This window comes from Ictalurus furcatus, chromosome 1 (assembly GCF_023375685.1).
Source record: "Ictalurus furcatus strain D&B chromosome 1, Billie_1.0, whole genome shotgun sequence".
NCBI lineage: Eukaryota > Metazoa > Chordata > Actinopteri > Siluriformes > Ictaluridae > Ictalurus > Ictalurus furcatus.
In genome coordinates, this window is record NC_071255.1 from 4,605,906 (window position 1) to 4,620,604 (window position 14,699).

A 14,699-nucleotide genomic window follows, 5' to 3' on the forward strand; every position below is an offset into this window, starting at 1 on the left:
CAAACTGCTTCTTATCGGTACGCAGAATTATGTCATGCTCTCCTTTTCATATATATATAGTCGTGGTTTAGTACAAGGCCTTCAGAGCACTTTCATTATTCTATCCTGCTTTTTTCTATCCTGTATTAACCATCTTTCTGTAATAAACCTTTTTACCTTCAGAGGACAAGTCTGCGAGTGTTGTCTAATTTCCACGACAATTTGGCGTCAATGGCTGGGCTGCGCGAGTATTTCAGCTTTTCTGGACAACAAGCAAACCAGAGGACGCTCGTGGAAAATTTTCACCCCGAAGTCTGTGTTGACGCGACGGCAGTTTGTCCTTTATTGAGCAGAGTGAAAGACCGACGCAGCCTTACTACTGACTGGTAGGAATCATCAAGAATTTAGAATTTAAAATTGAATTTTATGAAGTCATTGTGTGTATTGCTGACTCTATGGAAGGGAGTCAATGATTTAGAATTAGAATTTTATGAAGTCATTGTGTATTGCTGCCTGTGTGGAAGGGAGTCAATGATATAAGAAATGCGTGTATTACATTGAGAGAGAAGTATTACATGGAGCGATTTCTTATAAGAAGTTCCAGGAACTTCGCCTCTGCAACGGCAGAGATATTGGTGTTTCTTAGATCACAGCTTCAAAACTAAGATGTATACCGACGGGTATATATAGAGAGAGATAATAATGGTAAAAATAAATGGAAAGAGTCCATTTCGAGTAATAAATAAGAGAGTACTTATTAAGAAGCGCAAGAGGCGTAGTATTTTTACGGCGGATTATCAAGTAGCATGCCCCATTGACTCATTCCATCATATCAGCGGTACATGATCTATTTGGCAAATTTAACACACAAGTAAATCCTACAGAGAAAAAAAAAAATACTAATAAAAAAAGAAATTATTATTTAAAAAAAAAAAAAGAAGGGAAGAGAAAACTCTAAGTCCTGTCAAATTGCTGTATGTGCACTCGACCTCACAGGTAAACTCTTTTACATTCTTAAGGTTTGCTCTATTGAACCTATAGGTTATATGATTAATTAAATGTCTAGAGATTTGGCACACATTTTGAACCTTTTCTGTCTGTGCACGAGAATACATATTCATTTGATTTTCATAGCATGTTAAATTGATTAAAACCTTCAAAGTTATAGAGGGTGTAAAAAGAAAAAAATATATATACAGTGAGGGAAAAAAGTATCTGATCCCCTGCTGATTTTGTACGTTTGCCCACTGACAAAGAAATGATCAGTCTATAATTTTAATGGTAGATTTATTTGAACAGTGAGAAATCCAGAAAAACGCATGTCAAAAATGTTAAAAATTGATTTGCATTTTAATGAGGGAAATATGTATTTGACCCCTCTGCAAAACATGACTTAGTACTTGGTGGCAAAACCCTTGTTGGCAATCACAGAGGTCAGACGTTTCTTGTAGTTGGCCACCAGGTTTGCACACATCTCAGGAGGGATTTTGTCCCACTCCTCTTTGCAGATCTTCTCCAAGTCATTAAGGTTTCGAGGCTGACGTTTGGCAACTCGAACCTTCAGCTCCCTCCACAGATTTTCTACGGGATTAAGGTCTGGAGACTGGCTAGGCCACTCCAGGACCTTAATGTGCTTCTTCTTGAGCCACTCCTTTGTTGCCTTGGCGGTGTGTTTTGGGTCATTGTCATGCTGGAATACCCGTCCACGACCCATTTTCAATGCCCTGGCTGAGGGAAGGAGGTTCTCACCCAAGATTTGACGGTACATGGCTCCGTCCATCGTCCCTTTGATGCGGTGAAGTTGTCCTGTCCCCTTAGCAGAAAAACACCCCCAAAGCATAATGTTTCCACCTCCATGTTTGACAGTGGGGATGGTGTTCTTGGGGTCATAGGCAGCATTCCTCCTCCTCCAAACACGGCGAGTTGAGTTGATGCCAAAGAGCTCCATTTTGGTCTCATCTGACCACAACGCTTTCACCCAGTTGTCCTCTGAATCATTCAGATGTTCATTGGCAAACTTCAGACGGGCATGTATATGTGCTTTCTTGAGCAGGGGGACCTTGCGGGCGCTGCAGGATTTCAGTCCTTCACGGCGTAGTGTGTTACCAATTGTTTTCTTGGTGACTATGGTCCCAGCTGCCTTGAGATCATTGACAAGATCCTCCCGTGTAGTTCTGGGCTGATTCCTCACTGTTCTCATGATCATTGCAACTCCACGAGGTGAGATCTTGCATGGAGCCCCAGGCCGAGGGAGATTGACAGTTCTTTTGTGTTTCTTCCATTTGCGAATAATCGCACCAACTGTTGTCACCTTCTCACCAAGCTGCTTGGCAATGGTCTTGTAGCCCATTCCAGACTTGTGTAGGTCCACGATCTTGTCCCTGACATCCTTGGAGAGCTCTTTGGTCTTGGCCATGGTGGAGAGTTTGGAATCTGATTGATTGATTGCTTCTGTGGACAGGTGTCTTTTATACAGGTAACAAGCTGAGATTAGGAGCACTCCCTTTAAGAGTGTGCTCCTAATCTCAGCTCGTTACCTGTATAAAAGACACCTGGGAGCCAGAAAACTTTCTGATTGAGAGGGGGTCAAATACTTATTTCCCTCATTAAAATGCAAATCAATTTATAACATTTTTGACATGTGTTTTTCTGGATTTTCTTGTTATTCTGTCTCTCACTGTTCAAATAAATCTACCATTAAAATTATAGACTGATCATTTCTTTGTCAGTGGGCAAACGTACAAAATCAGCAGGGGATCAAATACTTTTTTCCATCACTGTATATATGTATATAAATATGGGGAAAGCATGTAGCAAAGCACATCCTGAGACACATGCTATGGTATGTAAAGGGTGCTCATATGTTGATCCTAATATCACATTTATTCGTGTGAATTATGGGGAAGGATGTTTGAACCAATATGATGTATGGGTTAAGGAACACGCTTTCCCAGAAAAAGGTAGTTTTAGTCATTCCATCCCAACCTGTCAGAACTGAGCCACCAACCCCCACCTTACTAAGCTCCAGCCGTCCTAACTTCACTGGTGGCGTTACACACAAGATCCCAAGTGAAGGGACCAACAACATTGCTGCCTGAGGGCTTCAGACCAACAAAATCGGACAGAGAGGGAACAATGCACGCCGTGGTAAATGCCCCAATGCTAGAAGTGACCGGAGAAGGAGGCACTATGCTAATTCACAGACCCTGGACATTGGAAGACATCAGGAGCAGCATGACGCATCTGCCGGCACTCCGCGAAGTAGGAGGACGAAAGTTTGGGGATGAACTTCAGATATTCTGCAGAGAATTCATGAACTACGACGACTGCTCATGGCAAAACTTGGCATGGACTGGGTCAAGGTTTAATGTGAATTCAGAGAGAACGATGCCCGCCTGATCAACCCACAGTGGGATGATGAAGTCGACACAAGGTACACAGCACAAATTGCGGCACTCCAGCAGAGGCTGACGAACACCTTTCCTGTGCGACTGGACATGACAAAAATGGCAAAGTGTAAACAACAAGACTCAGAGACTGTATCACAGTACCTGTCCAGGGTCACTGAGATCCATGATGCAAACTCAGGCTTGGAGAAACCTGACGCTTTGGCAGATGGGCAGGCGGCCATCACAGCATGGGAGGCACATCTCAAAAACAGCTTTATGAATGGCATGAAACCAGAAATTGCCGCTATATTCAAACAACAATGTATCACCTGGGACACCGGAAGCCTCACACAAGTTGGAAGGTATACAATCCATGCGGAGAAGCTCTTACGAGAGGCAAAGGAAAGAAAGATGGAGAGGAGAGGAAAACCAAAAGTACGCAGACGAGGAAGACCTGGCCGTCAGGGCTATGGACCAGGATTAAACTGTTACAACTGCTGAAAAGTTGGACATTTTGCAGGAGACTGTCCAGAGCTGATGCAAACTGTCAGGCAGAGCTAAGGGAAGGGTGAGGCACCTGGGAATAGAAGAGGTGACATCAGACACCCAAACTATCAGTTAGCTCACAAAGAACAGGAATATATGCACACACCCACATCCAACATTAGTCAGACTGACAATTCACAAATGTCTGAACCAGTCATGACCCTTAACCTTTTTAAAGTATAATTGCCTCTCCTTTTACACAGTTACCATGTATATCTCTTGTAGTTAATGGGCAAAGTGTCACATTTTTGGTAGCTTTAGGAGCAACATATTCAGTAATAAAACACTGCGAATTAAAAGAATCCCTGAAAATGAGTTCATGGCCATTGCACTCCATGGGTGTGATGGGACATTCAGTATTAGAAAGTTTCTCTGAACCGTTAGTTTGTGAATGTGAAAATGGGAAAAGAGTAACCCACCAATTCCTAGTTTTGTCTTCATGTCCAGTCAATCTACTGGGCAGGGACTTAATGTGTGTTTTACACTTAAATTTGATGTCCCCACCTCAGGGAGTAACAATAACTGATGACCAATCTTTAGGAACTCCATTTGTTAAAGAAACAGAGCAGTGTCAATGGTCCATGCATAACAAGCCTAGAGCCTGTGCTCGTTTGTTGACGATGGCACATGATAAGATAAAGGACAACTATGTTGATTTTATGCTGTCCTCTGCCCTTCATTGCACAGCACAAGTGCATGAAGGAAAAGACTTTAATTTAATCCCAGAAAGTGAAGAAGGGGCGGCTGTGGCTCAGTTGGGGAGGCTGTGGCTCAGTTGGTAGAGCGGGTTGTCCGCTAACCGTAGGGTTGGCGGTTTGATTCCCGGCCCACATGACTCCACATGCCGAAGTGTCCTTGGGCAAGACACTGAACCCCAAGTTGCTCCCGATGGCAAGTTAGCACCTTGCATGGCAGCTCTGCTACCATTGGTGTGTGAGTGTGTGTGTGAATGGGTGAATGAGACACAGTGTAAAGCGCTTTGGATAAAAGCGCTATATAAGTGTGCCATTTGAAGAGCTGTACCTGTATATTGGTGTGACAAATTTAGTGCATGTTGAGTCAAATTGAGTGACACACAGTTGCGTGCATTTTTTGTCCCAGAATCAGCGCCTCACGTCTCATTAGTCAAAATAAAGAACAAACAGTAGAAAAACGTGGGACTGTGGGTCAGATTATGTGAGAGTGGGAAAATTACAGATTGGGAACAGAAACCCACATCCAACATGTGTCCGAGACTGGGAGTTTATAAAAAATTCTTTCAGGAAATCTGCAAGGTTAATATGTCATGACAAGGAAATGTTTCTGAACCTTGGGACAAGCCCTACACCCCTAGAGATACACCCACAATTGAAGAAGGTGCCTCTCAGGCTGTGGGCCCAAGGGAAACATGACATAGGCCTGATTAGAAGTGCACCACCAGTCGTGATCACGCCCAAATCTGACTTTAGGCCCAGACAATCTCAATACTCTCTTAAATCAGAAGCTATTGAGGGCATTGTACCAGATGTCAATTCATTATTGAAGGCAGCAGTCATTGTCCCCTGTCCCGATTCATCAGTGCGCACTCCAGTATTTCCAGTGTGAGAAGCAAAAAAAAAAAAAACCTAAAAAAACCTACAACCTCATGAATGGAGATTTGTACAAGATTTGCAAGCGGTTAATGCAGCAGTCAAACAGAGAGCTCCAGACTTGCCAAATTCTTACACTACATTAAGCCAGGTTCCAGCAAATATCGAATGGTTTTCAGTCGTAGAGTTAGCTAATGCGTTTTTTCAGTATATCTCTTGATAAAGACCGTCAGTTTTGGTTTGCATTCATATTTGACAGATGTCCTTATACTTTCACTCGCTTGTGTTAGGGATATTATGGGTCACGATATACAACTAAATGCTAAAGGACAGCTTAGCACCTCTACCACTTTCTCCAGGGCACAGTGTGAAACTGACACCATTAAATTGTTGCAGCATCTTACCAAAGAGGGACACAAAGCCAGTCTCTCCAAATTACAGTATGTACAACAAGAAGTGAGATTTCTTGGATCATGACATTTCTGCAAAGGGAAAGAAACTCTGCGCTGAAAGAGTATCTGCAATCCAGAAGATTCTCAAGCCTCTGATGAAGAAACAGATTCTATCTTTCCTAGGTATGTGTTCGTATCGAAGATCTTTTATTCTAAACTATACCATTCTATAAGCACCGCTCAGAGAGATGGCATATGCAACAGGTTGGACAGCTCATAATCAGGTAAGTTGGATCCAGTCGCTGCAGAGTTTCCCATGTGTATGTGCAGTAGCAGCAGCTGAGAAAGCTGTGATGGCATCCAGAGACCTGGTAGATTACTCAGAATTGATACTCTTGGTTCCACATGAGGTGCTGTTACTCCTACTTGAATAGAAAACCTCACACCTGTCCACCCAACGGTGGCTACACCATAACACTATACTACTAGACATGCCGAATGTCCCTATAAAATGATGTACTGTCCTTAACCCTGCTACTCTTCTTCCAACAGAGGGAGACGGGGAACTACATGACTGTGTTGTACTGAATAACGAACACTGCTCTCCTAGAGTCAACCTGGAAGATGTTCCATTGGAAAACTCAGATCTGATCCTCTTTGTGGACGGGTCAATGTCACGTGACCCAGAGACAGGTAAAAATTGATTGGGCTATGCAGTAGTGACCGCACACGAGACGGTCTGTCAGGAAGTCTCCCCTCAAATCTTTCAGCACAAGCAGCTGAACTGTACGCCCTCAGAAGCATGAAGACATGCTGAGGGACAGTCAGTAAATATCTACACAGACAGTAGATATGCCTTTGGGGTAGTACATGATTTGGGGACAATTTGGACACACAGGAACTTCCTGATGAGTTCAGGAACACACATAGCCCACCACAAACTAGTCTCTGAGCTGTTGGACGCAGTCCTACTCCCCAAAACTATTGCAGTATGCAAATGTGATGCACGTACTAACAAATTAGACCACGTTTTCCTAGGAAATGCTTGAGCGGACAGTGCAGCAAAGCAAGCAGCTGCATCTATGGTCCCAAAACTCAAAAGAAAATAATCACTCCTTCTTTACAACTTTCAGACCTCCAAGCATGAGCTACAGACGAGGAAAAGGCTGTGTGGCAGAAAGCAGGCTGCACGGTTGTTGAAAGAGTTTGGCGGTGCCCCCAGGGCTGTCCTTGTCTTCAAAGTTGACACATGGCACGGACCATGCATCAAAACGGGAAATGATAGCTGCGTTAAAGCATTGGTTTCTCTAATTACTCTAATAAAAAAAAAATGTTTACGCTGTTTGCGCAACTCATAACATGGGTTGAGGTTTGAAGGTAGAGAAGGCCATGTCCCTACGTCCAAACAGGACTCAGACGCGGTAGTGATAATGATATTCTCCAGTGATAATGGCACACCTTTTGTGAGCCATGCCCTTAAGTAGGTGGGTGAATATTTGGGTATTGAATTAAAGCATCACTGTGCATATCATCCAGCTAGTGGTGGGGTGGCAGAGAAAGAAAATGGGACACTGAAAAACAGACTGAGCAAATACTGTTCTGAAACAGGCTTAGGATGGGCTTAGCCCCTTTGGGATACTGTTTGGGAGACCTCCACACACAGGAATTGGACCTGTGACAGCTCCTCTTCCTGATGCTGCAGCATGTGATGATGCAATGTTAGGTTACTGTGCAACCTTGTCCTCTGCTCTGCACTCTATCCATAAGCAGGTAAAGGCAGCATTTCCAACTCCAGCCACAGTTCCGCTGCATGATCTGAAGTCCGGAGAGTGGGCCATGATCAAGGACTTCCGCAGGACCAGGTGGAACAAGCCACGATGGACTGGGCCATTCTAGATCCTTTTTGTCACTCACTCCATGGTAAAGGCCAGCCAGAGAGCCATGTGGATGCATGCGAGCCACTGCAGGAGGGTGCCAGAGCCGAGCACTGAGCTGGAGAAGACCGGACTGCAATAGGAGAACTAGACCATAATTCTCTATCAAGAGGCCTCTAGGAGGACCTACGCTCACGAGCAACGATCTGCATATACACACCCACACACATGACGCACTACACCCCGACACGTCAACACACCAATTCCACGCGACTCCACGATAGACAGTCTTAAGTGATATCTAGTAGCCTGCGAAATCACATGTAGTCTTTGGAGAAAATGTTGATGACACGGAAACTGTACTCTTAGGAGGACTGAACTTCATTAGTGCATACTATATAGCCATGTGACCAGGACAAAGGTTAGACGACATGACTTTGCTACCGCACCTCTTATGCCCCAAAGCTCCCTGACCACAGACTACTGTTGCAGACTAGACACAAATCATTAGATGTCGACCTGCACATCCACTCATACATACAAACCTATTCCTAATCGTGCACCCTTCTCCTGGTACAGGTGGTATCTCTTAGTAAGCCCTTTCATAGAAATAAACTCACAAATCACTGGGACCGTTCAAGACAACACTGGGGGCCCAGTGTTGTCGGGAAAGATAAACCATCCAGCCATCCATCTTCTACCGCTTACTCCTTCTTCAGGGTCGCGGGGGAACCTGGAGCCAATCCCAGGGAGCATCGGGCACAAGGAGGGGTACACCCTGGACAGGCTGCCAGTCCATTGCAGGGCACAATCACATACACACTCACACACCCATTCATACACTATGGACACTTTAGACACACCAATCAGCCTACCATGCATTTCTTTGGACTGGGGGAGGAAACCGGAGTACCCAGAGGAAACCCCCACAGCACGTTCTGTATCGCCTTTTGTCATAAGAATCATTGCCAACAGTGCTACCCACGCAACGTCACACGTCCCCTTGTCACGCAGACACATAATGGTTATTCTATCATTGAACACATGCGGTCTGCGATACGTAACCCTCCACAGACTAGCGAGATGGGGTTTGATTGGCTGAACTCAGTACTCGGGGGATGGGGCTCATGGATATTAACCGTCTGTCTACCAATAGGTGCAATAATTCTTCTTATCTTGCTCATTTTGCCTTGTATTGTTGCTCTCGTTCGGAGCAGTCTCTCACGCTCGTTGAAATCACTAATGACCAAACGCTGACGTTGACAAAGACTGAGTACGATCCCTATGATGACCAACCTGACTTGTATCCTAAACCTGACCAGGTATCAGATTCTCCAAGCGACAATGATGATGACGACCCATTGACATCCATTTCACATCTATTGTAAATATGCATTTGACCATGACGATTCTCATTTCACTCTAAAATAAGCTTGCTTGACTACAGGATACTTTATATCCGCAAAAACAGCCTTAGCGCCTTCATTATGTCTGTATCATGTTGAATTCAGTTGAAACGTGAAAGGATTCTGAAGTTCTGATGTATTCACAGCAAAGTAATTTCTCTGTTAATTTTAGTTATCATATTTTGTAATGATAAAATGGGGGAAATGAGAGGGAAATTACTCATTTTTACTTTGTAATAAGTTTGTTCTTGCTCATGTTCATCTGAGGATAACGCCTAAGAAGGCCATGTCATGTCACTGAGATCAGTACAGAATGTTTATCTGCTTACAGAGACACAAACATGTTCTTCTGTTCAAGGTTCGCCTGTACAAGATCCTAAAACAAAGCCTGTTTGAACTGCCTCAAACTGCTTCTTATCGGTACGCAGAATTATGTCATGCTCTGCTTTTCATATATATAGTAGTGGTTTAATACAAGGCCTTCAGAGCGCTCTCATTATTCTCTCCTGCTTTATTCTATCCTGTACTAACCATCTTTCTGTAACAAACCTTTTTACCTTCAGAGGACGAGTCTGCAAGTGTTGTCTAATTTCCACGACAAAACACACACACACACAGTAGAGACACGACATAGGGGCAGTGGTGACTCAGTGGTTAAATGCTCTGGGTTACTGATCAGAAGGTCAGGAGTTCAAGCCCCAGCACTGCCAAGCTACCACTGTTGGGCCCTTGAGCAAGGCCCTTAACCCTCTACTGCTCAGTTGTATAAATGAGATAAATGTAAATCGCTCTGGATAAGGGCATCTGTCAAATTCCCATAAATGTGATATACTATAATATAATATATATTACCTAGTGCAGGCCTAATGACAGTCATTTTTAAAACTTTTTTTTTGTTACTTAGGTTTAGGTTAAGGTTAGTGATAGGTGTAAGTTCCTTACAAGAATAGCAAGACAAAGGTGTTGGTGTGTGTGTGTGTGTGTGTGTGTGTGTGAGTGACACACAGACCCACCTGAGGCCTGCACTTCAGTGACGTACTGCAGCAGCTCCTGGCCCTGGTGGATGGCTTGGAACGTCAGGTTGTTCATAGTCAGCGCTTTCTCTGCGTGCTGCTGAAGCCTCTGCTCAGCCACAGTCAACTCCTCAGTGTCAAACTCCCTGAGCTGCTGAGACAACTCATCACTCCACGACTCCAGGTCCGAGATCACCTATAAACACACACGTGTGCACACACACACACACAAACACACACAGAAACAATGGTCAAGGCCAAAATGAGCATCAGGATCCTAATTACAGTCTCCCAGTCTCCTCTATAACATTCTGTGAGTGTGTGTGTGTGTGTGTGTGTGCACATGTAGATTAGATTACATTCCACTGCTATTAAGCTATTCAGCTGTAGTGACGGTAATTAGGAGTGTGTATCTTTCCTTCTGAGACACTACTTACGTGACTTCAGTATGCGATCAAATGTACAAAAGATGCATTTTACACGAAGCCACACCTTCATGAAACACAAAGAAGACACACCTCCTTCATTCTGACTCAGACACAGAGGCCATGCCTCCTTCACGTTGACTGACACACACTGAAGCCACACCTCTTTCAAAGGCTAAATGAGATAAGGGCCACACCTCCGTAATTTCGACACAGCCACTGAAGCCACGCCTTCTTCACTTTGAATGACACACACTGAAGCCACACCTCTTTCATAGGCTAGCTGAGATAAGGGTCACACCTCCTTCATTTCAACAGCCAGTGAAGCCACACCTCCTTCACTTTGAAAGTCACAGATGCCACGCCTCCCTCATTCCCAGTATGTAAGTATGAAATTAGGGCGGCCATGATGATTAAGACTGGATTGCACAGACCTTTACACCACAAGATGGCGGTATAGGGTTAGATGGAAAAAAAAACCTGTAATGGTCAAGATTCATGTCTTTTTATTTTATAAATAGCAAACATGCAACTTCATGTTAAACCAACACGGCAGCGTGCTAACAGCCAGTTGTTACCACGCGGTTTAACAACATAAACTCAGCCAGCTGTCCCATTGCCAACTTTTTTGGCTCACACACACACACACACACACCCACACACACCTCTCTATCTCCTGAAACACACTGTCACACTCTTCTTTTCTAAATCAGCTTAAACGCCTTTGGGTTACAAATCATCCGAGCATTGCGCAACGACGGCGCCGTTGCTAACATGTAACGCATGACAGGTACAGATTTACAACACACTCCAGCGCACAAATCTTGCTCTGCCTGGAAGAACATTACCTCATACATGAGTCCCACATCTTTGTGTCTTCTCTTCCTTGGCGTGTTAAGTTTAATGCAGCGGTTGGACGCAGGAGCAGGAGCCAGGAAGAACGTGAGCAAAGGGAGCGTTTCAGGACACACAAACACACACACACACACACCCTGGTGCGTCCCACCCAGCTGTTCAGATGTTCAGGCTTCAGGTACTGCAGGAAAACGTTTTCACCTTCTGGTTCATGACTCAGAAGTGGCTCCTGTTACCGCAGGACCTCGTCGATGACTTGGTCGCTCTGACTATGAGCTCGCTTATGAAAATGATAGTGCTGGGTATTAGGTGACATTAACCGAGCCACTAACAAGCAGCGCGCTTTATCGGAATCAGGTTCCACTAGATCAGGTGTCATGGGCGATACTGAAAAGATCCTAGACTCACTTTGGCTAACATTCATCATTTACCTTTATTTTATTTTACCTTAAATTTAAGGCATGATTTTATTTATATATATATATCCCACATCCGATTTAGAACCTCGTGGTACTGTAACTGTCGACGCTCGATATGTATTTTAAAAATAAAATACAAAATAATACAATGTGCTGGATCAAGTGCTATTCTCAAAAGCCGCTGAGCAATGATAGTGGAAGCCATTTTGTTCAGTGAAACCAAATTTGCGTCGATTAATGCGATAATACGGGACTTGGACTATTTGTTCGCAATATGCAAGACTCCCCAGATGTTCATTTGAGTGCTTGCCATCTTCTCAGATTAAAGAAGATGTTGCGTCCTCTTGAACCCTGGTTTCGAGATTTGTAAAGAAGAATCTTCTTTACTTCCTGCTCTCGAAAAAGAAAACCCCAATAAAGCTGTGTGATTTTCAGCTAGTGGTTTGAGAAGGAACTCACGTCGATGGCGTCCCTCTCGAAGATGCGCAGCTGGAGGAAGAGCTCCAGCTTGATCTTCCGCTCCTGAAAGAGCTCCTCCATGCGAGCCTGAGCCTCATCCAGCTGCTGCAGCACGCTTTCGATGTGCGCCATCGAGCTGTTGTGCGGCGTTTTATTACTGGAGATCGCAGAGTCTCTGTAGGGGAGGAAATGGCACGTGGTGAAAGTCTACTGTGAGAGTATCTAGGATGTATAAAAATATATATATATATCCTAACCAATGAAATCATCCGGAACATAGGCATATTTATTATATTCCTTTTATTAGACTGCATAGATTATGTCTCAAGTCCGCTATACAAGTCCCGGTGGATGAGCTGTTACTATGGAAACTATGACGTCTATATAAACCTGTGTTCTGCCTTACAGTCGGCACTACGTTTATCAACCAATCAGAATTGAGAGTTCAACAGATCTGTGGTACGACTTTAACAGATGACGCCGCATGCCTGCTTTCAAACTCCAGTTTCCACTGCATTTCTGTACCTGAGCTGCTGAATGAGCTCCTCTCCCTCTTTGATGACATTGACAGTGAACTGCAGCGTGGTCTGCTGCTGCTGCCCGAAGCGCTTGATCAGATCCTGCACGGCCTCCACCGACTCAGCGTACACGTCATCCAGCAGCTCCTTCTGCAGCTCCTCCAACCACGTCCATAGCTGAAATTAAAATAAATTAATTAATAAATAATAAAAAAACATTCCAGTCATTTAAAAAGATTTGAGAACTTTAGGAGTCAGTAAATTGGCTTCGAGTAAACTGATAAGAATCCAGGTACGGGAGCAGATAGCCTCTGCCCCAGATGCTCTTCCTGTAAGCCATGGAGTGTCTGATATCTTTTGTGCACTTTTCTGTCACCAAGCTTCAGGATCTGATTATCTGAACACCATGACATGGTGACCTTTTTTCGAAGCACAATGGTTCACCGAATACGAAAAATGTATTAAACAGTTCGTGGTGAGTAAATGATGATCACGAAATACACCAAAGGTCAGAGGTTTTGGGGCAGTGGTGGTTTGGCGGGTGAGGCTCTGGGTTACTGATCAGAAGATCGCGGGTTCAAGCCCCAGCACTGCCAAGCTGCCACTGTTGGGCCCTTGAGCAAGGCCCTTAACCCTCTCTGCTCCAGGGGCGCTGTATCATGGCTGACCCTGCGCTCTGACCCCAACTTCCTGTTATGCTGGGGTATACGAAGAAAAGAATTTCACTGTACTTTAACGTATATGCAATATAATATATAATAAAGACTCATTATGTTGATGGAATTGCATCTTACTGAGAAAGTAGATGGTTCTCTCGAAAGGTAGAACTCAAGTTGACTTGTGAGACCAGGAGACAGTCAACAAGATTGAGCAATGACAAAATATCATTTCTCTGAGCTTGTTGCTCTGGGCATCAACTCAAAAGATAAGCACACAATGAAGGCAACTATGAGAGTTTTATTTAGCAAGTTGAACTGTGTATTGAAAGGCACAGCTATTCAAGCATAAAAGGAAGTTGAAAACGAATGGATGTTGGACGGGAGCAACGATAAAGCATCGTTGTAGAAGATACTTTGATGCCTTAAAACGTTTTTTTTTTTTTTTTGCCAAATCCAGAAGCTTTAAAATGGTCTGACAGATTCAAAGATATAAAAAGGCAGATGAGGTAGAAGAGATGGGAGGGAAACTCAGCTTTCCTGGTGCTGGTGCCATCTGCCTGAACTGGCACGCCAAGGAAAGTGGAGCTCAAGTCCCAGCAAGTCTGGCTTCCCATCTTCCCTTATTCCATTTCCATCTCAACCGCTCACAATGGCTGACCCACAGTCACACATGAACTGGAAGCCGGCGCTAGTCTCTATCCCGCAGATAGCAGATGGCTAACCTCGCGCCATATGGGCACATTAAGATAAGTGTTATTTTATGCTATTTACTATGGCATCACTTACGATACACAATTATCTCCGCTAATGCATGCGGACTGTGAACACAAACAAGGGCAAGAGTCCAGTGTCTATCAACACGCCAATAGACTCCAATGGATTGCAGTTTCACAATGGGAGATTTCGGCTCTGCGATTGGAGCGAGCTACACTAGAAATGGTGTAGTAGTATAATAGTGATGCAGGAAGCTGTAAAATTGTCCATATCAAAGAGGAACTTGGTCCACCCCAAATAAACCGTCTTATTAATGGACGTCAATAGATGTCTCGGGACAGAAAGAAGTTTTCCACCAAAATATAGGACAAAAACTGGATTTGAGAAGTTGTTTCTAAAACACAAAACTATCAGAGAGAACCTAATTACTTCAAAGTCTAAGCCAGGATACAACATTTGTGCAGGACTGGCTTTTGAACTGCA

The 14,699-nt window shown here is 44.0% G+C and overlaps 1 protein-coding gene and 1 long non-coding RNA gene across 7 annotated transcripts in view; one reads left to right on the forward strand and one right to left on the reverse strand.

Annotated features, from left to right (window-relative positions):
• triob (trio Rho guanine nucleotide exchange factor b) overlaps positions 1-14,699 on the reverse strand; it is a 130,179-nt gene that overhangs the window by 53,489 nt on the left and 61,991 nt on the right. For all 5 annotated transcript variants that reach the window (XM_053621045.1, XM_053621055.1, XM_053621035.1 and 2 more), the window contains 3 exons: positions 12,851-13,020; positions 12,326-12,500; positions 10,168-10,363 (listed from right to left, as the gene is read on the reverse strand). In XM_053621045.1, the coding sequence (XP_053477020.1) occupies positions 10,168-10,363; positions 12,326-12,500; positions 12,851-13,020 (541 nt within the window). The remainder of the gene's footprint in view (positions 1-10,167; positions 10,364-12,325; positions 12,501-12,850; positions 13,021-14,699) is intronic.
• On the forward strand, positions 189-10,433 carry LOC128605561 (uncharacterized). 2 transcript variants are annotated; one of them, XR_008385572.1, is made up of 4 exons: positions 189-365; positions 5,924-6,057; positions 6,427-6,567; positions 7,008-10,433. It is a non-coding gene; the product is annotated as an uncharacterized LOC128605561 (long non-coding RNA). The 2 variants fall into 2 exon arrangements; XR_008385574.1 differs by lacking the exon at positions 5,924-6,057.